General features: G+C 44.6%; 1 protein-coding gene across 2 annotated transcripts in view; it reads right to left on the minus strand.

Moving 5' to 3' along the window:
• Positions 1-2494: 2494 nt before the first annotated feature.
• Positions 2495-25111, minus strand: part of CCDC102B (coiled-coil domain containing 102B) — a 619708-nt gene continuing 597091 nt past the window's right edge. For both annotated transcript variants that reach the window (XM_069620783.1, XM_069620784.1), the window contains exon 6: positions 2495-3436. In XM_069620783.1, the coding sequence (XP_069476884.1) occupies positions 3404-3436 (33 nt within the window). In that variant the 3' untranslated portion in view covers positions 2495-3403. The remainder of the gene's footprint in view (positions 3437-25111) is intronic.

Consider the following 25111-nt stretch of genomic DNA (forward strand, 5'->3'; position numbering starts at 1 on the left):
GAATGTAACATTTTAGAACTAAACAGAAGAGCATGATGCTTTGCTGCTAATATTGTGAGCTGTATATTGTTTGACTATGTTATTTTCAATGCTCATTCATTATCTGTACAAGAGAATATACAAAAACGATGAACAGAAGAGTGAGTGTATTCTTAATGTTGTTCTATACATGGGTATAGTAGACTCTGTATTACAAGTGTTAATACTTGTTGGCTTAGTGATACAACTTTGTTGGGAGGCAAAACAAGCCTAAGCACTTGACCTTGTCTGGAAGCATTAAAAACCCCTCTACATGGGAGCTGAGAAGTGAAAGGAATATCCAGAGCCAACCTTTGTCATGAGTGCAAATTCAGTAAAGCAGTCCACAAAAGCTATTCCCTCATGTGCCAATATGCACCTGTGCAAAACCATGTCTCCAGCTCTGCCTCTGGGTATGTTTACTGGCCAGTCTTCTTTTGTCATTTGGGTCACTGTCACTGAGCAGCGAGGAGAAGAGAAGCCAAGAAGCAGTAAAACAGTTACCTGCATGAATATAGCTTCAGCACTGTAGAGACCCGAACACCGCTGCTGACCAGGGAATGAGAGAGAGTTGTTGGCAACAACAGCATGGAAGCATAGTAGGAACCCGCACAGCGAGACAGACAAAGCTTATTGGAGCCCCTGCTGTCAAAATGGACAATTCACTAGACAACCATGCTTTCAAAAGTGGTTAAATGCTTGGACTTACCCAGAATATCATTGACAATAGTCCCAAAACCACAAGATGATTGAGCAGAAATCATGCATGGACAAAGTGGGTGGGGCAATGCCCCCATTTTAAGTATATCCCTGCAGATGCATGCCCAACGAGAGGAGAGGAGAAGCAAGATTGGCTAGATTGGCAAGATTGGCAAGATTGACTAGGGATAAGTGGGCCACATGGACAGAAAGAGGGAAATATATGCAGGGGTCAGGAAATTGGAAGTGCAGGATTTTCAGGTGAGGTTGAGCAGTCGAGGTGTAGGACAACCAAGAGACCAGCAGGAGGAAGGTGGGAGTGGCAGAGAGTCAAGAAGATTCATGGAGTGGGTGAGGCATTGGCTCAGGAGTGATAGTGTACTGCAGTGTGAGTGTGCATTTGTGTGAGATAAGTATGTTGAAAGGAAAGTGTAAGGTGTGAATGTGGGAGGGCTTGTACACAGTGAAAGGAGGGTGGTTGAGTAGTGCTGTAAGAGAAGTAGTGTGGATATTAGTAGTAGAGTGAGAGATGTTGTAGTGGTATGAGAGGAACAGTAGTGTTGTGGTAGGACAAAAAGTGTGGGTAGGAGTAGGAAAGTGGGAGGAGAAGTAGTAGTAGAGTGAAGGAGTAATAGTAGAGTGGTGGTGGTAGTAGTAGTGCCAGATGAGTAGCAGTGGATGTAGGAGTGGTAGTACTAGAAAGCAAGGAGTAGTTGCGAATGGTGGAAGCAAGTCAGTAGAAAGGGATAAGGAACAGAATTAATATCAAAGTGTGGAGACAAGAGAAAGGAGGAGTGAAATATCCAAGGGACAGAAGATTATTGGGGATGATTAAGAAGAGAGGAGGCAGGCAAAGTAGAGGGGTCAGGCGACGGTGGTTGCGAGTGGTAGCCAGTGATTTGTACAGAGCCGCCGCGAGGTACAACCCCATTCCAAATTAAAACGATAGTAAGGAAGGTTAGGAAGACACTGAGGGAGCCAGTCAGCCTGCTCTTAGGTAAAACACCATAGGAAGAGGTCAGATCCTAGACAGTAGTGATGAACAAGCAATAACACTAACCATGGTTAAGGATGCCTGGGTTAGGAAGGAGGTATGTGGGCAGATAAGAGAGAGGGATGGCCATAGGATCCACTAACAATTTCATACAAACCATTGTGCTGCGGCACCTGTGACAGAATATATTGAAAAAGGCTAATCGTTGTCATTCAAACAAGGGTTATAATGATTGGTTCCTAGAAACTCTAGAGGTTCAACCACTGTAACATTGCTGTCCAATAGTAAACCTGACAGGTGCTCAGGGATAATGGTTTCCCTTGCACTAAGCACAAAGATGTAGCCCTCCTCAGAGTCTTGCATTTTTCAACAGCACTATTTTCTGCTGATAAATGTCCCACAGTCCTAGGGGTGCATGCAAACTACCTTGGAGGTGCGGGTTAGGCTCTGGCATGCAGGGTATAATGAAAAGCATGGAGATGTTCCTGTGATCACTCAACTATTCTGCCCTCTGTCCTAGTACTGTCGTGGTGTCCACTGTATTCTACAAATGATCAAAGGAATGCAAACATATATTTAAAAAATGATAATCACCTAGTGATCAGAAGTAAGGCTAGTGGGGACATAAAGGAGAACGTATTGTTGAAATGGTTTTGGGCAGGAAATGGTCGCTCTCGAAAACAGAACTTTGTGCAGTATCCACCGTTTTATTATTATGAGCAAACATCACATACATCCTTCAAGGCTACTCAGTACCCTACTAAGAAAAAGGAAAAAATAACAGAGGTTTGAACCCTTTCTGTTTATTAACATATGTAGGCTGTTTTCCAGCATAGCCCGCTTGTTACACTCATGTCAGTCTTGGAACAGAGCTTGTTTAGTGCTTTGCATATTACAGATTCCTTTCCACAGGTTTTTGTATGCACTGCTTTTCGGGCCTCTACAATTTTGAGTTACCGTTTTGTTTCTATTGGGAGCATTGCATTCAGAAGTCTGTGTTTTGTTACAGAAATGTCGTACTTTTGATCAGCTGGCTTAATAATAATTGCAGATCAGCCTAGATATCAATGATATGTATGCAATTTACAGCAGTATGGTACATTTACATGTATATGGTGTTGCTTAGTTGTATGTGAAGATAATCGATCAATCTCTACTACCTTCTGGGCCACAGTAGTGAGGGGTTTTCAATTCTCTGTGCCCCTTGCATCTTTTTTGCTCTCTGGTTAACGTCCCGTTTGAGAATTGCTTCCCTGAAAACACACATTTGGGATTTTGCCCTATTTGTATACCTGCAATGTACAGCATCCATAATCCTTAATGCAGAAAGAGTGAACAAAGCAACAATCTAACAACATGTGTACACAGACAAATATCACCATTGTACAAAGCCAACATGGATTTGATGACGCAAGACCTTTGAAAGCTCAGCAGTTTCCAAAACATGTCATTAATTAAACATTACAAGCGTTGAAATATCAGTTTGACTGCTAATTTGTGTTTCCTTCCTTTTTGCCGATATCTTGAAGGTATAAAGTTTTGGGAACATCTTTTCATTGTGTCCAAGAATAACATAGGTGGTCTCAAATGCACATTTATTCAAGCACAATTTTAAAATTGATTCTGGTTCATGTTGTTGCATGATTGTAGACAACCCCAACACATATTTCAGAAAGACACTTCTTTGCTTCTTCATGATTTATTATCAACGTTGTATACACATTTCTAAAGGAAAAAAAAACACATAAGGGGAAATATGTAAGAACGCATGGTAAGAAAGTCACTTTGAGCATTGTTCAGTATGTCAAAATACGTGTGCATTCCGGAAAGAAGCCACTGGAAATACAATTCTTAAATGTCAGGCTAAATCTGTAACACAATTCAAATCAAGTATCTAAAAACCTTACGTGGAACCAATGGAATAAATCAATGTGGCATGGCATGAAGCTGATGTTGTTTGTATGTTTATGTGCAGGTTGTCAGTCATGTAAAGTTGAACGCATTGAAAAAGGACCAAAGGAATTTCACAAATATATGCTTAAAGAAGCATTTTGTAATAGTAAATAGTTTAGATGTAATTAGCATAGTATATTTAAATGTGATGGCATCTATGAGCTATGCATTAAATATTGGCCAATCAAAGTATTTGATACATACTCTCGCTCTCTCTCTCTCTCCCTCTCTAATTCTTGTGTGATCAAAAGGGGAAAACCAAGTTACATCTTTTTACATCAATGCATCTGGGAGCTGACATATTGGAGGCAGCAACGTAACAGTTACGTAGCGTGAATCAAATTGTCGTAGGTGTGTGTTGAAGCTTGTGGAGCTTGTTTGCGCACATTTTACTTGATCTCTGCGCCTATTATTTTAGCGCTCGTTTGTGAAGGATAAACACATATGTTTATCTGCGTTGCAACAATAGATGCACTTAGTGTGTAGATGGCGCTATGTAATTATCACACTTAAGAGAACTCTTCCACATTCTGCCAACTGTGGAGATGGCGTAATAAAGTTCCACGTCTAGAAAATGCCCACACCGTCTTCTATATGATTAGTACTCATTCAGCTGGCGACCTGCTGCTGTTTGCAATGAATGAAGGTGGCGTGTGTGAGCGTATTGAATGTGTGAGTGAAGTTGGCATGTGTGAAGAATGAAAGGAATCTTTTTGAAAGCATTAAGAAAGCTACTAATTATGTGTCTAGCACTGCCTCCTGTATTACTGACTCCCACTGTCAGAAGCCACTTCAACTGAAGGTTCTGTCAGCGAGTTGTGAAAACAATTCCTTGAGAATGCTAATGAGGGACCGGTGCTACCGTTTGCATGCCAATGGAAGAGAGCATACAAACTCAGAGGAAAGCATAAGGAAAGGACTTCACGTACTCACGTTATGCCACTGTAGAAAGTAATACAAAGTGGAAAGAGGGGTGGGTGCATGTGTGCACAAGTAAGTTTGTGCATTTCATAAGGCCTTTCACATGAGGGCTTTACAAAACACGATACAAATATCAATGAAATTAAAATGATTAAAGCCAATGCTTCAACGTCACCACACAGCAGGCAAAATGTACTCACAGTGACACGTGCAGTAAACACTGCATACAGCAACGCCAACCCCTGAAAATCTAACCTCTCTCCTCTTTACATTAACCTCCCTTACATGTAGCTCGCAGGTAAGTCACATTTTATTTAAAACAAAGGGCCTGAATTACAAAAGCTTTTTGGAATGGGAAAGTACCATTCAAAATCTATTTGCTAATCAGGCCCATTATGTCTCTTGTTTTTGCAGCCTTGTATTATTCTGGTAAATGCTGCTGGCTTTCAAGTGTTTCTAAATAACACACAGCCTATTAATCAACAGTCCTACTAAGCAAGAGGTATTGGCGCATCTAGGGTAGTTGCAAGGGTCTGCGCCTGTGTTTCAGAGCAAATTCACGCAATCTACGATAATCGAGGATTTCAGTCCGTCATAAAACAAGCGCTATTTAACACATGGCGCACTGTGCACAGCGCAGCCCTTTGGTCATCTGGCCCATGATAGGTGTATAATATCCATGTGATGCCCTTGCCAATTTGCAGCACTCAAACCTCTTTGAATCCTTTTGATCACAATGACTCCAATCCAACAAGCCTGAAACATTTGTTATAAGTGACCATTGTGTTGCAGTTATTTTTCTAAAGCAATACATCTCACCAAGAGCGCCATTTTAAACCCACTCCAACCTCGATATAACCACCTTGTGAGGACTTGCCACCTGGCAAGAGTGCAATTGCCTGGCTTTTTAAAAAAATGTTGTTAGTACATACAATGAAGCAGGTAATTCCTTCTCCAAAGGGGTAATCTTCTACTGAGATCCCCCTTTGTCGCAACTCCATGCCAAACGCATAGTGCACTAGTGCCCTGCTAGATCAGTACCTTGATACACAGCACCCGCTCTGCTCATGGCACAGGGCAGGTTCAAAGATCACAAGATGCCCACTCAATGGCCACAATGAAAGCAAAGTCACTGCAGTATAGGGGTGACATTTAAGATATGCCCCCTGTTCCCAAACTATGAGGACCATGAGTACCCCATGCTGGTGGCAGGGTAATCTCTAAAAATAAGCTATGCCTGATTTCAGGCATAGTGCATGGCAATACTTATGATCTTGGCCGCCACATGCAAATTGATATTGCGCATGTGTCAGCTCCTGTGAGTCAGCTATGCTATGGAAGTGAATGTGCATTTGGATTCGACCGGCTGATAGTGTCACATGGCAGGACAGAAACTTGGAGGATGCAGCCTCTCTTTGATCCTCTTTGGAAGGGTCGGTAACCCCCTCCCCCAGAATCAGCTGCACAGCAGGCAACAGTCCTGTGCCCAAGTATCAAAGGAGCACACCCATACAGGATGGGTAGCCTTCCACCTGGGTGCTGCATATCCAAAGGTCTTTGTTGACAGTAGGAGGGAAGGGGGTGGGAGTAGAATAGGCAGGAGTGCTCTGAACACTGGAAGAAGGATTACTGCATCTTGTTTCTCATGGTCTCGCTTTCCCTTTCCCTTTCCTGTCTCCTCCACTTCTTCTGGACCAAAGCACTTTTGGTGCAAGATTAACAGGGCAGATTCCACTCCAGCCAGGAACAGGGATTGGTAGCATATGGCACATTAGCTTTAGACCAATCAACTGAGGACTAGAAGGAGTCGCACAACCCTTGAGCAGAATTCCCTCAGTTCCTCAAGGATCCTTTAATGCCGAAGAGACATTCTGAACATTCTCACCTGGACGCCCTTTGGGACAGTTGCACTGTCGAAAGCCCTATTCCGGATCAAAATATGTCCACTAACCACTCCCAGGGAACATTGGGATTGACCAGTGCTGTGGACCAGGACCAACCATTCTGCAACGGATCTTCTGTGTCAGAAGAGCAGACCCTGAATTGAAGTATCCTGTCCTTGAGTCCATTGTGAAGGGCTCACAGCAACTGGAGGGCAGACTAGCCAGTTCTCTCACACCAAACAAGTTTCTGTCACAAGCGTCTTTCTTTCTCACCTTTTTCTCCTTGCTTGTGTTCTTCCGGGATGAGGTTTCTTTCTTTTTCACCGACCGTGACTTGTACAGGCTGGAACGCGAGTCCTCGGGTTCCAGCGTGGAAGCCGGCTGCCAAGCCAGTAGCGTTCGATTTCCAGGAACAATGTCAATGAATCCATGAAGGAAGGAAGGTATCAGAAGGTAAGGATTGGAGGGGATTGGGGTTCCAGGAACAAAGAAGGAAGATAGAATTCACAATAACGCAGAGAGCGAACTCGAACAACTTCTACTAACTCGTAGGGGTAGAGTTGAGATGCGCGGAGCCGCGGGGGCGTGCCGGTTTTCTAGGAAGCTGGCGACTGCACGCAAAGGCTAGACCACAACGGTTCTGACTTGTCGGCCATCTTGGATGAGTTGCAGTGTTTATGCCGCAGAGCATCATGTACCACGAAGTCCAGAAGGGTCGAATCCGGCTATTCATGACAGTTTCCTCACATTCCCCATATCCTGAAAATAGGGAAGGCGCTGGTGTCTGCATTCCTCCAACCAGCCAAACTATTGCACTGCATCTAAACCAGCTCAACACTTCATCGTGTCCAAGCGAAGCATGTCCCCTGCTAGTCCTTAAACAACTGCTCAATACCGGAACCCATAAAGAATCTCTGGAAGGTAATTCACTGACTCTTACCAATGGTTACAACCATGGCTTAGCCCAGCAGCCCAAGAACTGCCACCTCAATGACTCACATAGACGCACGCTCGATCACCACTTCAATGACTGTGGCCCACCGTCCTAATCTGCTGGAGTGTCACCTGCCGACTTCTCCCAACAGCCAAAGCCTGACTGGCCCTGACCAACTATGTGGCATTTTTGGGCCCGCCCCAACATGCATCACTTGATCCACCGCCATTCCACCGTACAGCGCATCCGCATTCAACCCTAGTCGATGCTCCGTGCCCGACTGAGCCTGATCAGTTTGCATCAACTTCCAACGTCTGATGCATCAGCCCACCAAGAACAGGATCCAAGTACTATGACACTGAACTGTCACACCAGTGCTCTGGGACCCTGGAGACTAGTTAGGTCATGATCGCTCCTAATTTCTACCCAATTTCCTTTTTAAGTAAGACCCTCTGTTAATTACAACTCTCAAAATATTGAAACATTTTGCTAGAAGGTGCTATAAATTCAGTGAATAAATCCTACTTTCTTTTTTTTTTAATTAATGTGTTATAGTTCTCAAGGAACCTTTCACATATAAACACACATGATCTCAATCGTCAAACAGCAAATAGCGTATACAAAGAAAAATTTAAAAAGACAGCCTGTTAAAACATGTCCGTACATGTATAAAAAGAAAACGGTTCCACATTTACATTTAAAAACAGTCTAAAATAAACAATCTTAAAAATCTGTTTTAGAGATCTCCCATGAATAGTATTGAAGTTCAAAGTGCCTATCAAAAACTGTACAAATCTAAATAGTGCTCACTACAAGAGGCATATTTCACTAGTTGCTAAAGTTTCTTTCATAAAGCGGATGGCAGCTAGGGACCATTTGAAGGCCTTATCTGTAAAAATGTGTTGGCAGACCCAGCCCATGTTGGCCGTTCTGAATTCTTTCAAGAGGTGCGAGAACTGGGCTTCACGTGCCTTTGACAGTTCAGGCCAGATTGCCAATAGGTGGAAAAGAGTTTATGTAGTGTTTTCCTTTTTACAGAATCAACAGTATCTCAAACTTCGCTCTAGGGTCTGGCGTCTAATAACACATTTGAATATAAATGATACTTCCGAACCTGGTCAATTGTGGCAATCCAGTTGGCCTCCCACAGCCTCTTTTTTACTTTCCGTAGATACAATACTAAGCAATCCACTGAAAAGTCAATGGCAGTTAAAATGTTAAGGCACTGACAGAACAGGACAGTAAGACCATCTGGGATGTTGGAGTGTAGCCCGCACTTTAACAGGTTCCAAATCGAACCCTCTTCTGCCGTACAAATCATTTGTAAGAAGTTCAAATGTTTCCATTTGGCTAGTGCTTCCAACGACACCAGAAGGGAACCTTTTTGCTATAAAACTCTTGCACATGAATTATAGAGAAGTTTCAGAATTTCTTGTTTACACAGCTTCCCTGGGCCTTGATCTTTTTTTTTTTTTCAATTAGCCTTCACACACCATTTTCTTTTCGGAAAATTGAGAAACCCATGTACACAAAGCTGTCCACTTTCTCTAACTGAGTTCCCCCTATGGACTACTTGAAGTGTCCTCCAACCTTTCCCTGCCCCTTGTTCAAAGTTAACATATTTGCTTTTGGGGCATTTATTGTTAACATATTCTTATCCACAAAACACTCCAAAGCTTTCAACTGCTGCTGCAATCTCACCAGGGTATATAATCCATTAGGATCAGGTCATCCGCTTACAGGAGATAGTTGATCTTTCTATCATTCATTTTGGGCGGGAAACAGTTTAGAAAAAGGAGAAATAAAATATGGCCAATAATTAGCCCTGTTTCAATCCTCCTGCCGTGCTAATTGGGGTAGTTAAATTGCCGTTTCTGTCCGTACGGACACACACACACTGGTGTTTGTATGTAATGCAATAAATCATACTTTAACAAATATGTTTTAAAAAGATTTATTTTATATTTTTGACTTAATTTTGAATGTTATTTTGTGATTTTCGAATCAGCTTGGTTGACCACATGATTCTGTACATAAAAAAGAGCAATGCAGAAATCATCATAAATTGTTTTGAAACTAAGGACGTGCAAGGATAAGATGTAGCACACTAGCTAAAGTGGTTTCTATGAAAACACGATGACTGGGCCCAAATCCCAGCCACTCATTTTGTCCAAACTGTGTGATCCTGGCCAAACCCCTTCGTTTCCCAAACTGAGATTACCTAAATGTATTCAGCTCAGTTTGAGCTATATACAAAGGGAACAAGCAGAATCATTTCCCCCTAAAATGCACCATTGCCACACCCAAAACCAATCAAGAAACCCAGCAGCACTTTGCAAATTACATCAGCACTTTGATAAGTGAGATTCCACCCATCACATTACAAGCACCTCCAGCAACCGCGGCTTTAACTGGTAAACAATGGTAGTATTTGATTGTATGTGGCTGATTTGGCTTATATGAGGGCCGTTCACCTAGATTATTGTGGTTCTGCTGGGTCTTCCCTTGGCACGTGAAGACTGCACCCGTGGAAAACCCTAGTTAATCAACGGTTGTAATTTTACATTTGTGATGTCTGTTAGGGAGAATTCTCCAGAATGGCTAATTTCCCTTACAATTTGAGTCCCTCAGCAGCTTTGCTGGATTTCTAGGATGTATTTTTTCACCTGGTAAGAGTGTAAGCCTTTTTGTACAACTCTTACATGTGTTTTCCTGTGTGTTCTACCTCTTTTGCTTATGACTATGGAGTCTCACGCACTCCATCGGCATCATCATTTTACTGTGTGTCACACAACACCTTTAGTGCAGTGATACAGGGTTGTCTTTTTAGACTTCCCACTTTAAACTCCATTTTCTGGGACTGACTACTGTCTCCCAGAGCATGTAAATTACCATTGACTTTATTAGTCTTTACAAATTCACAGACCCAGTACAAACTATCTTCCATAGAGTACTGGAAAGGGTTAATAGTTATCCCTTTTTGTCTGATTCACATGGAACATTATTACGTTCCGCTTTCTCTAAGATTTGGCTGGTGGCAGTGGTATCTACCATTTTTATTCTACCGCAAGCTATGAAAATAGCCTCGGTACTGGTAGACGCTATGGTGGTAGCCTCAAACTCTAATTCGCTGGACTCCATTTATTTTTGTTTGGTTCCGGTCAGGTTTATTCCCCATTTGTTTTCGTAAAGGTCTTTCTCCTGTTTTACTCTGCGTGCCAAACAAGGTTTGGTTCCTTTGTTCGCCGTCCTTTGGCAGGCTTCTGCATGGAAGCCCTCCTTAGGTGCCTGAATGTCTGGGTTGACTGGATGTGAGGGAGGGGTTTGAGCCCCCCTGTACAGGGTCTCCTTGGAGACCCAAGTTGAACTCTAGTTTGATTGGTTAGGTGGCTGTCCTGCCAGGACAGCCACCCTGCTGTGTGAGTGACAGCTAGGCTGTGTGAATGGGGTAAAAGCAGGTCTCTCAGACTTGGAAGGCAGAGTCACCACTGGAATGAGAGAACCAACGAGGAGCTGAAGAAAGTGGACTGCTGCAACTAGTGGACATCCCGGTGAAGCACTGCTGCAGGTCCGAATCACCCGAAACTCTGACGACAGAGAAGATCTGCAAGGAATCTTCTTCCCTTGAGCTTGGTGGGACCAACCAGCTCGCCGAACACCAAACGCTGGTCTTCCTCACCTGGTCGAATTTGCTGTGCATCGCTGCAGTGGACCAGATAGCCAGGAGGAACGGAACCTGTTTGGGTTTTAAGGAGCACACATTTTATTTAACACTTTGCTCTGCTGCTGGCTTCTTCCCTGGGCAGTGCAGGACCCTCCAGTCTTCCTCCTTCTTTTCACCACAACAGTCGCTTCAGGAACCGTGAGCCTGCAGGAACTGCCAGGAACAACCGCCTCAGCTACAGCATTCTTCTTCATTTAAGGTACTGTGCAAATTCAGTCATTCGTTCTGTCTGATCGCGGTGAAAGTGTTTGAAATCTTTTGCCTCTCCAAAGGCTTGTCCTTCTCTTCTCCTTTGAATCACTTTTCTTCCGACCAACTTCGTTTTGAACTTTTGGCAAAGACTTAACCGCAAACTACTCTGAACTGTGTGATCCTCTGCAAAGAATCTGAACCATTAACATTGGCCAAGGGCTATTGACTTGAATCCTAGTTGTAGCAAGCCTTTTCTAGATTGCCCTGCCTATCACTTGTTGGTGCTGATTGATGGTTGATAACCTTGTCTTTTCTCCCTTTTAAATTACTGGCGTGCCATTTTGCTCACGCTTCATTTTCCGCCTAACTTGTCCAGAATTGATTGGGGGTATTGTAGCGTATTAAGATTGTGATTTTCTGCTGCTTTATATTAGTGAACTGTTTTATAACTGATGGTGTAAATAAATGTATATTCTTTTACTCAGAAACCTTGAATCAGTGTTTATTTGCACCATAGTAATTGCTGTCCTTTGTGTAACTTCTGATACTGCTCACTTTACTCTTGAGATAAGTCTGGCTGCTCAGCCATCGCCACCACTTTACTGAGTAGTATAGGCTCATACCAAAGGTGAATTAGTACTTACACTTGTAGTCTTAATTGTGTGTGATGTCCCCAAAGGGTACCTCATATGGTTCTGCCTAACACTGGTGTACAGTGGTGAGGATAAAGTATACTGATTACACTTAGAGTGCTGCTATTACCTTGGCTCAACTAACCACAAGGCTAAACACCACTAAAAGCAATTTTAATCATGTCTGATACGGAAAGCTACAGTCAGGAGACCCTCCTTACTTACACTGTTCATCATTTGAAAAAGTGTGTAGAGAAAGGAATTTCTCTGTTAAAGGCAAAAAGTCTGAATTAATTGAAACGTAGTTGGAGAAACAAAGTCTGGGGAGTGGGTCTGAAATACCTGCCCCTCCACCAAATGTGGAAAGTGATGAGGAAGATAATGTGTCAAATATTATGGATGAGTCAGATGAGGCCGATGAGTCTCCCAATGTAGCCCCTATTGCTCCTCTACCTGCTCAGAAACCTCAACCTTTCTCCAATGGGACCCCATCAGGTCCTACACTCAGTCCTGAATTCATTGCTCTAGAAAAGATGAGGCTTGAATTGGAATTCAAACGTATTAATACTCAAACTGAACAAAAGCATCAAGAACTTAAGCTCAGAGAAATGGAGTTGAACCATTCACTAGAAATGAAAAAGTTGTCTTTTGAGAATGCTTCTCTCCCAGAGTCTTCTTGGTCTTCCAGTCCTAAGAGACCATGTATGCCTAAAGAAATTGTGGGTATGTATGAGGCTAAGCATGATATTTTTGATTGGTTGGCAATGTTTGAGTATAACCAAGACATTACAGGGAATCAGTTGCTTCCTTGGCTCTTCTCTAGGCTACCCACTGTTGCATCTGATGTTGTGATGGAGTTGGGGGATGTGGATAGGATGGATTATGAGTGTGTGAAGCTTGCTTTAATTGATAAATTTGGGAAGACCCCTTCCCAGTACCGTAAAAGGTTTAGGACCCTCAAAAAGCATGATGGTACCCCTCGGGCTACCTGGGTATGTGAATGTTTGACAAACTTAGATGGTTGGGTTAAGGTTTACAGAGTTAACACTTATGAAGGTATGAGAAATCTTGTGTTTGAGTCAATATATGATGCCTGCTCTCCTGAGCTCAGACAGCACTTGGCTGATTCTAAGCAGATTGATCCAAAGAAGTTAGCTTAGCCTGCTGACATGCGGGTTGCCAATCGGGCTTCTCACAAGGATTGTGGGGTAACTCAGAAGAAGGATGAGGGAAAGCAGCCAAAGAAAAATAACAAGGATAATTCTAATACCTCCAATCCAAAAGAGGGCCCCAAATATAACAAGGGTATGCCACAAGGGAAACCAAATCAGGCTAGAGTACCTTCTGGACCCAAACCAGAAGTAGGTCAAAACAAGCCCCCATTCATCAAAACATTTGGGAAATGTTATGTTTGGGGTCAACTTACCATGTTAAAAGGGGATTCCAGATGCAAGGGTAAACCTTCAGGTTTCCACACTGTCTCCTTTGCCTTCTCCCCAGAGGAAGAAGTACCTATGGCAAGTGGAAACTTCTACCTACTGGATGATAAACCCATGAGAGTCGCAGCTTGTCCCTGGGTTTGTGGGAACAACAGAATTTAGATGTCTATAATTCCATTCCAGATAATCCTAAAGAGTAGTATAAATATAGTGTTCTTGTGAATGGCCAGGAGACCCCTGCCATCAGAGACACTGGAGCCAGCATAACTGTGGTTGATGAATCAGTTTTCAAGGTAGAGGAAGTTGCTAAGGCACCCAAACATCTATCCAAGTTAGCTGGAGAGCCTGTGCAAATGCTTCCCCAGTTACCACCTCTCATCCAGTCCAATGACATGACTGTCAAGATACCTGTTAGTGTGCAGAGTGAAGTGCCTGGTAGAGTCCTGTTGGGTTATGACCTGAAAACTCTTGGAGTTGTGTCTAGTACCCCCAGGCCTCCAAGTAAAAGGAGAAAGGAGCTCACTAGGCCTGTAAGGGAGAGGACCTTGAGAGGCTCTCCAGGGGAATTGATAGAGGAAACTATCACCCCAGTCCACAGGACATACTAACTGCTATTTCCAAACAAAAAGAAAGAGGCAAAGGGGAAACCTAAGACCCCCAAGAAGAAAGCAGATAGCACCCCTTTGCTAACAACAAGGACATCCCCAAGATTGTCCGAAGTCACACCGGTGACTCCTCCACCAGCTGAGGCTGAGTGTGAGGTACAACCCTGTGTGGTTGATCTAGCTTCTGAAGAGTCAGATCCTGAAGAGGACCTTACTCTAGTTGGTGATCTGGATCCTGTTGACCATCCTGAGCTGCAGTCTTTACTGGCAGAAGGTGGATCCAACAGGGCAGACTTCAGCAGAGGACAAAGAGAGTGTCCTACTCTTGAAGGTCTTTGACAACAGGCAGCTTCTCAGCTCGTTGGGCAAGAGCCTGGGAAGCATATGTTGCACTGGGAAGATGGCCTCTTCTATAGTGAACCGACTGAGTCTATCCCTGGGGACTGCAAAAGACTTGTAGTGCCCCTAGAAAACAGGCTCCAGTTCCTACAGTTGGCCCATGAGATACCTTTGCCTGATCATTTGAGTTTCAAAAAGACCAAGGAAAGGCTCTCTTTATACTTCTACTGTCCTAAAATGGGTGCAGAAGTTGACACATTCTTTTGGAGCTGCCACACTTGCTAAACCTCTGGCAAGACTGGAGCCAAGAATGTGGCACCATTGGTGCCTCTACCAGTGGTGCGAGTTCCTTTTGAGAGGGTGGGAATTGACATTGTTGGTCCCCTTGACCCTCCCACATCTTCAGGAAACAGGTTTATCCTGGTTGTAGTAGACCATGCTACTAGATATCCTGAGGTGATACCTATGAGAACTGTTATGGCTCAGGCTGTGGCTAAGGCTCTACTTGGTATTTTTACCAGAGTAGGGTTTCCAAAGGAAGTGATATCCGACAGGGGATCCAATATTATGTCCCACTACATGCAAGCCATGTGGAAAAACTGTGGTGTCAAATACAAGTTCTCTACAGCCTACCATCACAGACAAATGGACTGGTTGAAAGGTTTAACAAACATTTCATCTAAATTCATCTAATGCATGATAGGTGCTTTAGAAGACCCCCTTAAAAGAAAGTGGGACCTTCTACTGCCGGGCCTTCTCTTTGCTTATGGAGAAGTCCCTCAGGAGGGAGTTGGATATAGTCCCTTTGAACTTCTCTATGGCCATCCAGTCAGAGGTCCATTGGTCCTGATTAAGGAGGGGTTGGAGTGTGCTCCTTCCCCTAAGCCAGTCAGAGTGACTGATTATGTGACAGGTCTCCGGAGGAGAATGTCACACATGATGGCAGAAACTAGTGATAACTTGAAAGCAGGTCAGGCTCTGTTCAAACATTGGCATGACCAGAAGTCCAATATGGTTGAGTTCACTCAAGACCAGCTTGTGTTAGTTATGATGCCAAGAAGGTAGAGGGCCTTGCAGGACAAGTGGATAGGACCCTTCTAGGTTGTGGGAAAACCTGGAGAGGTGAACTATCTGGTGGACTTAGGCAGACCTAAGGAGGCTCCCAGAGTCTTTCACACCAACAGTTTAAAGGCCTATGCCTCTAGACCAGAAGTGGGAGCTTTGCTTCTAGCTTCAGCTCAAGAGGAAGAGGAGACTGAACCTCTACCTGACCTACTCAGAGGCCAGCCTTTGGATGAGAAAATAGAAGGAATTAATCTCTCTTCTAATCTGACATCTGAACTACCGGAGGAGTGCACGTTTCTGTTAAAGCAGTTTGCCTCCCTGTTTTTACTATCACCAGGTTGGGGCCAGCATGAGATTCTCCTTGATGACTGTCTACCTGTGAAAAGCAGAGGTTACAGAATGTCAGACCATGTAAGAACCCACATAAAGGAGGAGGTCAACAAGATGCTTGATCTCAGGGTTATAGAGCCATCTACAAGTCCATGGTCTAGTCCAGTTGCTCTAGTACCAAAGGCAGGATCCAAGGAGGATAAACCTGGTGCAACCAAGTTCCTCAGTACATTTGACCTTGAGTAAGACTATTAGCAAATAGCCCTGACAGACACAGACCATGGCAAGCAGAAAATTGCATTTTCAACCCCAGCAGGCCTCTACCAGTTTAAGGTTATGCCTTTTGGATTAAAGAATGCACCTGCTACATTACAAAGGATGGTTAATCAAGTTGTGAATGGGATGGAGGACTTATGCATGGCATACTTGGATAACATTGCAGTGTTCAGCCCTACTTGGAAAGAAAATGTTGACCACTTAGGATATGTATTGCAGGCTCTTGAGCAGGCCCATCTGACCATAAAGACAATTGGTCAGAGCAAAGTGGTCTACCCTGGTCATGATGTAGGAGGAGGTAAAATCAGGCCATTGCCTAGCAAAGTACAAGCTGTACAAAACTGGGCAACCCCTACTACTCAAGCCCAGGTGATAGCCTTCCTAGGTCTCACTGGGTACTACAGAAATTTCACAGAGAACTATGGGACCATAGCTTCTCCCTTGAATGTAGTCTCTTCTACAAAATTCCCTAAAAAGGTTAGATGGAATGAGGAGTGCACTCAAGCCTTTGAAAAACTGAAGAAAGCTCTTTGTCAAGCTCCAGTCCTAAGAGCTCCTGATTATCACCAACCCTTCATTGTGCAGACAGATGCCTCCAATACAGGTATGGGTGCAGTCCTTAGTCAACCGGATGAGAAAGGTAGGGAGCACACAATTTGCTTCATCAGCAGGAAGCTGGAGGAACCAGAAACAAGTTGAGCAACCATTGTGCCAGTGGCGGCTGCTTACAATGGGCGGGGGGGCGCCGCCCCCCCAACCCCAAAGAGAGAGAAGAAGAGAACAGAGTATTTCTCTTCTTCTCAACTAAAATGCAAATTAAATTTCTGCAGAGCGGCAGATTAATAATTTATTAATTAATCTGCCGCTCTGCAATGCTGTGCTGTTTGGCTGGGCCTGGCCTGCTGCTGCGGAGGCCCGGAGGGGCGCGTCCTGATTTAGTTAAAAATCTGTAATGTAGAGTGCGTGGAGCTCGTAGCTCCACGCACTCTACGTAACTACTCTGCCATTCAGGAGGCTGGCGGGGCGCTGGAGGGGTGGCCCCACACTCTTGGAATTGTGCGCAAACAGCGCACCACCAGCGGGTGATTCCAAACCCCTCCTACCTACTGTATGCTGGCAGGCCATGCAGCATAGCAACAGGTAGTTTTGGATTGTCATTGGCTGTTTGCCAGCCAATGACAATCCGTGTGTGGACTGGTGTGGGCGGAGATAGGTGGGCACACGGTGCCTCACCTTCTCTTTCTCGTTCTTTCGACAGGGCCTTGCTGGTGTGGTGGTCGTGTGCGTGCCAGCTGTCCCTCCCGAGTAGGCCCATCCACGTGTGCTGCTGTGCCTGCTGCCTGCTGCCCGCCGTACGCCGACAGAGTATCTGGCGAAGACCAACTCCAACAACAGTGATTTGAGGTAAGTGAAACAAACCGTAACCGACGTTGTGTAAAGCATGCAAGCCCAACAGGCCCATTATAACACAAGTCGTGTTATAATTGGCCTGTTGGGCTTGCATGCTGCTGCTAAACTCTTAGTCTTCACCATGCGACATGCTGCATGGTGAAGACTAAGAGGTTTGTCGTGTGTGGCGTGGCCAGCAGTTGCGGGCCGCAGACTGCAGCACTCTGCTTACTGGCGAATGCAAGATGCTGCATGTCACAGCTCCCGCCGCGGCCCGCCGACCATTGTGTTGTGCCTCTAGCCTTCCACCGGGCCTTCACCAGGATTGCAATCATGTCCTCCTGACCTGGACCAGTATTGGAATCCTGGTGAAGGCCAAGTTTAAAACAGTAAATGACCACTACGTATTTGAAATACATAGTGCTCATTTACTTTTTTAAAAGTGCCCGAGGCGCCCTCGGGCAAGGTTCGGTCTTGGGGTCTCTGGCGCACCTCCATTAGGAGGTGGGTCAGCTCAGTGGGGAGAGAGGGAAAAGCAAGGTAGCTTTGCTGCTGTATTGTTGTGAGCAGTTCGGAAGTCACGGGGTATTGTTGGTCTATTTGTGTGGTTTAATTAGAGTGAATAAAGCAGCGGTGGGCAAACTGCAGTCCCCCATATACTCTGGTTCACAATTCTTACAATTCACCGACCCATTGACTCTGGTAGCTAGGGCTGATGGGAGTGGCACGGCACCCCATAATGTCCAGAGGGCTGTGGTTTGCCCCATCACTCAAATAGAGGCATTTGTGTCCAAATAGGGGCCTGTTGTGCGCATGGTGATAGGGTGCACAGGTTGGAGTGGCAGTAGGATAATTGGGTGTGACTTGTGGAGGTGTAGAGTTCTTAATGTAACATAGAATAGTCATGTATAGCACCCGTATGCCTCTTTAATGGCATGTCTCTGGGAGTTGGCCTGTGCATGCAGTACAGGGATGTCAGATTTCTGTTTCTGGGTTTGTTTCTAGATGTTTGACACAAAGGGGATGGAAGAAGTTGTGTCCAGGTGGGGTCCTCGTGTGCCTGAAGTCATACGACAGCTATTTTCCTCGATTCCCATAAATTTGAAGAGCTGCACCAAAGAACCACGCGCACTTGTCTTCTTTTACCATATTACACTGTTTAAGTGAGTACTGAACACTGCTTCCTGGAAGTTACTCACCCCAGTAGATCTCAGCTGTGCAACCGTCTGGGACTTCAGGGTGGCCCACCCAGAAGGCCCAGAGGTTTGCACAGCTGAGATCTACTGTTGCGGTTGCAATACAGCAACCTTTTCCAGAAACCTGTTTCGCTCATATTGTGCTTCTGGTATGATCTTCAGCCTGAGCTAGTGACGGGTACCCAACAGCTTGAAGGCAAACGCTGGCTCCAGCACAAAGAAAACGGGCTGCCTCCCTTTAGTAATGTAATGAAGCGAGGCCCAGCCTACTACTGGCCTCCCATGCTGTGAATACAATCACGTGTAACCTGGCCCTTCTGCAGAGGGGGAACTCCATCCACTGCCACCAAAATTACTAAATAATACTGCCTCGTCTTCTTACTGCAAATTGTAGGCGTCCCATTAAGATTGGGAAATGTATTGTTTGTTGGAAGCAGGCACGCGCCCAAGTGAAATGCTGCATTATGTTTTGATCCGCTCACGCTGTTTGCATTGATGCAGACCCTTTTTACTTTACAAAGAACAGCATGACTGTTCGTGTTTGTTGCCACAGTACTTGCAATTGCAAAGAGTATTGAGTCCAATAAACTGTAGGCTTGTTGGACTGAGCCTGGCCCTGGAGGCTCTGCGACACAGCCATCCATCGAGCTATCAAGCAGGGCAAAAATATCATGTTGGTGATTGAGATCAAATATTATAATGGAAAACGTATTGTTACAGCTCGCAACCATTGCAGGCCTCCTCATTGCTCACTTTAACAGAGCAAACTTGTTGAATGTATAGGAAAAGTCACTAAATTCTTGGTCGGCAGACATGGATTATTTTCAGTGGCCATACCAAGCTCTTGTTGCTTGCAAGCTCTTGTTGCTTGCAAAGATGCAAATAGCAAACCTTATAGTTCTTTAAGACTTGAGTGCAAATGTTTTTGGTGCCAGAGAGAATATGATTTTCAAAGAAAATGTCTCATAATTGTTGGTATGTTATGTTACTTGGCATTTATATAGCGCCTTATGTATCATTGGTATGACTTCAAAGCGCTGGTAGGTTGAATGCCCTTTGGAAGGTGAATATATTCATTGGCTCTGTGTGCACCATTTTAGTATCAGGGAGAAGACAATTTCAGTGTCTGAACACCTTGAATTCATGGGAGTAATTTCAGGGGGGACAAGGGTGTTTGTGTCCCCCAACTTTTGTAGCACACCATTTTGTCCCCCTCATTTGGCAGGGGGTGGGGGGACTTTCATTTAAATGTCATATTTTAGCTTAGTTGCTCCCCATTTCAAAAAATGCCTAAAATCCCACATTAGCAAGAGGATGAAGACATATGAATGCCAGTAACAGCATGACATACATATATGTTTCCATCATTACTGACTATATAATGAATGTCTTTATGCATACACCATAGTACCAGCTATTCTCAATACAAGCTGCTGTAAAATACACCATCACACACACACTTGCACACATAAGAATAATGTACCACCATTAGTATGTAAAACCTAATGCTTTTTTTTTCATATTTCGGTGGGTTTTTTGGACAGTAAATTGCACATTTTGGAAAATTTTTCGAAAATTGCCCTGGGGAAATATACGCCCCACCAGGTTTCAAACTCACCAGCCGCCACTGCATTGTGCGTGAGTACTTTGCTACTGTGTGTTCTTTGAAGAAGTTTAGACCATACCTGTATGGATCTACTTTTGTGATTCAGACAGCCCACCAACCCTTGAGATGGTTAATGCAAATGAAAGGGGAGAACCTAAAACTACTAAGATGGTCAATCTGCTTGCAAGGGTTTGATTTCACCATTGAGCACATGTAAGGATGTCACCAGCAAAATGCTGATGGTCTCTGTAGGATGTTTATAACCGAAGAGATTCATCCAGGAGTGGATTAAATCCTCTTGTTCCTTAGTCTGGGGGGGGAGAGGGCAGTGTTAGGGAGAATCCTCCTGAATGGCTAATTTCCCTTACCTGTTGAGTCCCTCAGCAGCTTTTCTGGAATTCTAGGATTTATTTTTTCACCTGGTAAGAGTGTGAGTGTAAGGATCTGGTCTTATCCTGCATCCTAATGGAATCTGGAGTGAGTGTCATGATTGACAATGGAATGTTACTGGTTAGAATGTTTATGTGTGACTGGTGTTCTCTCGAGGGAGTTGGAGATGTAGCCCGAGAGAGAGGATGCTGGTGCTTGTCTATGAGATCTGGACTTTACCATCTGATGAACAATGACTCTGGAAACTGGATGTTATGCTTGGAAACTGATTACAGAATGTACTCATCCACACCTTGATGTCAGAGTCATTTTGCCAAAACACAGAACCCCACATTGGTGATGAGGATGCTGGCTGGGCTGGGAGGACAGCACAGAAGAAGAGACAAGCACCGCCCCCAAACCAAGGAAGACCCTCTCTCTCAGGTAGGGCGAGCGCTTAATGCTATAGGCGTAGAAGGGCCCAGCGCAAAGGGCACAGGCGCAGAAAATAAGGCGATGCGTCAAAGCCTGGGGCCAGCTGGTCTGTCAGTGGTTAGACAGGTCTCGCACAGAGAAAGTCAAGAGACTTTGGCAGGGCTTTGGGCCCAACGACTGTTTTAAGGGGTTGGTAACCCAAGCTGCGACATGGAGGGCTTGGTGCCCAAGGCAGTAGCGATTTGAAGAAGCCTGGGGGGCTAAGTTACGCCTGGATTATTAGGAAGCCATGCTGCGCAGATGGGGGCTTGGAGCCCAGGCCAGCAGCATCAGAAGAGGTTGTGAACCTAAGCTGTGCCAAGAAGTGTCAGGGAAGTTGTTTGAAGGAGTTTGGGCTAAGGTACGGTCCTGGGGGCCATTCCAGCATTTGAGAGGGCTTGGAGCCCGTTCCTGCACCTAAGGGACTTGTAGCTCTTGAATACACTTGGGGGCATGGAGCCCATGGCACAGTGGAGGTATTTGGAGTCACAAATGTGCTTATGAGAGGCTCGGAGCCAATATGCAGCAACACCATTAGGGAGTTAGAGCCCATTACAGCGCTGGAAGGGGCTCTTAATTCTGGCCTTGCTGAGGAGAAAAGGCTGCATATATCAGGCTCTGGAACCGGCTGTTTTCAGGCGGAGTGACACACTTGAAAAATGTGTGCCAGCGAGAAGTGCAGGGAGCGGCCTGCGCTGTGTAGGAGGTTTCCTTGTGCAGAGGGGTGCAAAAAGGAGACGTTGGAAGAGTCTGCGCTCACAAGTCTGCACTCTCAATTAGGGATCGGATTATGGTGTGCTGCTGTCGCATTGTTATGAAAGCAATATCGCAAAGATGCAGAGCACTGCATCAATGAGCCGGGAGAGGGGCCGTGTCCCTGAAGGTACTTTTACTTTAAAGATGTGGACATGAGGAGGGGCCGTGTCCATGAAGGTATTTTAGTTTAATGAAGTGGACACGAGGAAGGGCCGTGTTCCTGAAGGTACTGTTTGTTTAAAGATGTGGACACGAGGAGCAAGGAATGGAGCTATTTGTTTTTCTTTGCTTTTGAGGATTTGTTTATTAGTGGAATAGCAGAATACGTTTAGTTTGGTGATAAATGTCATGTGAGGCCTGTACAACATTTAAAGAGCGTGAGTGTGTGAGAGTTTGAGCCTGAAATTGATGGTTGTAGTTTCTTGTGGGATCTGTTGTCCAGATATTTGGGTGCTCCATCAAAGTGGTTGAATGCTGAGGAGCAGAGAAGAAGGTTTACAATTTTTGTTTACAAATTTTGTTTTGAGTTTAGGTTTCAAAGGTGTTTGTGCTCAGTCATCCATGGGCGTGCGGAATTTAAATCCTGATGTGAAGGGTTTTAAAGGAGGTTTAAAGTGACATTTTTGAAGGAAGTGATTGAAACATGCGTAGTTCTAGTGATATTTTGAAATGTTACTCAGTACTTGTGTTTTGAGAACATGTGTGATGGGGGGCCTGTTGCAAGTGGTGGTGCGTGATATTGATTGGTGTGCACGAATGGAGTGTAAATGTCGTGGCCTCTGATAACAAATGCTTAGTAGTGGAATAGAGTGTTACTCGCATGTTTAACTAACAAACATTCCCTTCCACAGATGGACTTTTTAATGAAGTATAGGTTGCGTAGTCAGTATTGCTAGAGTTTGGTATGTGGAAACTAAAGTAGAGTTTCTCTCCACTAACGTTTTTCTCCACATGTGGGACTTTTATAATGCAGAATGAATGAGAGTTTGTTTATGTTAAAGTGTATATGTGCTGATGGTTAAGCAAAGTTAATGGTTGTTGTGCTTAGAAACTTTACAGTAGTTGTCATGATAATATGAGGATTTTAGCAGAGTTATTGATGTTTGTGTGTTGCTTGGGTTTATGAAGTGGGGTTCTCCCAAAAAGGAGCTTGATGTACTGAGGAATACTTTCAACATGGGCACAATTGGGGTAATGGAGTCACTGAGTAGTGAAGTAGATAACCGAGTATCAGGGATACGCAGCCTAATTGGAGGTGGTATGTGTTGAGGCACATACTGGTTTGCGATTGAAGGGTGTGAGGGAGTTGTGTGTGTGTTCTATTGGGGGACGGTGGAGTTAAGATTTGGATGAGAGGTATGGGTGCCTCTATGTTTGTAAAGTGTAGTAATGGTTTTCAGTAGTTGGATACCTCCTCTTCACTTAGTAGAAAGAGGAAGGGACATTGGCTGTAATTGTGTCACACGGCGGTGTGGATGTTCATGGAATATAGGAAGTGGTTAGCAGAATGTTCTTAGTTTGGAGAGATGATGCAGGTGCATCGAAGCTGTGGGTGTTTGTGTGTGTGTGCTGTATATAGCTGTTATGCTTGAGTTAACTGGTTGTCTTTTTGATATCTCTAAGGAGGGGAGATATATAAGGATCTGGTTTTATCCTGAATCCTAATGGAATCGGGAGTTAGTGTCATGATTGACAATGGAATGTTACTGGTTAGAATGTTTATGTGTGACTGCTGTTCTCTCGCGGGAGTTGAGAGATGTAGACCGAGAGAGAGGAGGCCGGTGCTTGTCTGTGAGATCTGGACTTTACCATCTGATGAATAATGACTCTAAAAACTGGATGTTATGCTTGGAAACTGATTAAAGAATTTACTCATCCACACCTTGATGTCAGTGTCATTTTGCCAAAACACAGAACCCCACAGTGAGCCTTTTTTCCCACTCTTACATGTGTTTTTGCTGTGTGTTGTACCTCTTTTGCTCGTGGACTATGGAGTCTCACCCACTACACAGGCATCATCTTTTTACTGTGTGTCACACAGCACCTTTAGTGCAGTGACACAGGGTTGTCTTTTTAGACTTCCAACTTTAAACTCCATTTTCTGAGACTGACTACTGTCTCCCAGAACATGTAAAGTTGCCATTGACTTTACTAGTCTTTTTAAATTTACAGACCCAGTACACCCTATCTTCCAATAGAGTACTGGTATGGTTAATAATTATCCCTTTTTGTCTGATTCTCATGGAACATTATTTCGTTCCCCTTTCTCTAAGATTTGGCTGGTGGCAGTGGTATCTACCATTTTTATTCTACTGTGAGCTATGAAAATAGCCTAGGTACTATTATGGTTGTAGCCTCAAACTCTAATCCGCTGGACTCCTCTTATTTTTATTTGGTTCCGATCAGGTTTAATCACCATTTCTTTTTGTAAAGGGCTTTCTCGTGTTTTACTCTGTGCGCCAAACCAGGTTTGGTTCCTTTGTTCGTTGTCCTTTGGTGGGCTTCTGCACAGAAGCCCTCCTTAGGCGCCTGAGTGTCTGGGTGGACAGGATGTGAGGGAGGGGTCTGAGGCCCCCTGGACAGGGTCTCCTTGGAGACCCAAGTCGCACTCTACTTTGATTGGCTAGGTGCTGGTCCTGCCAGGACAGCCACCCTGCTGTTTGATTGACAGCCAGGCTGTGTGAATGGGGGAAAACTGCTTAAAAGCAGGTGTCTGGGACTTGGAAGGCAGAGTCGCCACTGGAACGAGAGAACCAATGAGGAGCTGAAGGAAGAGGACTGCTGCAACTACTGGAAATCCCTGTGAAGCCCTGCTGCAGGTCCGAATCACCCGAAACTCTGATGACAGAGAAGATCTGCAAGGAATCTTCTTCCCTTGAGCTTGGTGGGACCAACCAGCTCGCCAAACACCAAACGCCAGCCTTCCTCTCCTGGTCGAATTTGCTGTGCATCGCTGTTGTGGACCGGATAGCCAGGAGGAACGAAACCTGTTTGGGTTTTACAGAGCACACCTTTTATTTGACGCTTTGCTCTGCAGCTGGCTTCTTCTCAGGCAGTGCAGGATCCTCCAGTCTTCCTCCATCTTGTCACCACGACAGTCGCTTCAGGAACCATAAGCCTGCATCAACTGCCAGGAATAACTGCCTCAGCTACAGAATTCTTCTTCATTTAAGGTACTGTGCAAATATGGTCATTCCTTCTGCCTGACCGCGGTGAAAGTCTTTGAAATCTTTTGCCTCTACGAACGCTTGTCCTTCTCTTCTCCTTTGAATAACTTTTCTTCCGACCAACTTCGTTCTGAACTCTTGACAAAGACT

The sequence above is a fragment of the Ambystoma mexicanum genome, chromosome 5q (genome assembly GCF_040938575.1).
Source record: "Ambystoma mexicanum isolate Mex_15411 chromosome 5q, UKY_AmexF1_1, whole genome shotgun sequence".
NCBI lineage: Eukaryota > Metazoa > Chordata > Amphibia > Caudata > Ambystomatidae > Ambystoma > Ambystoma mexicanum.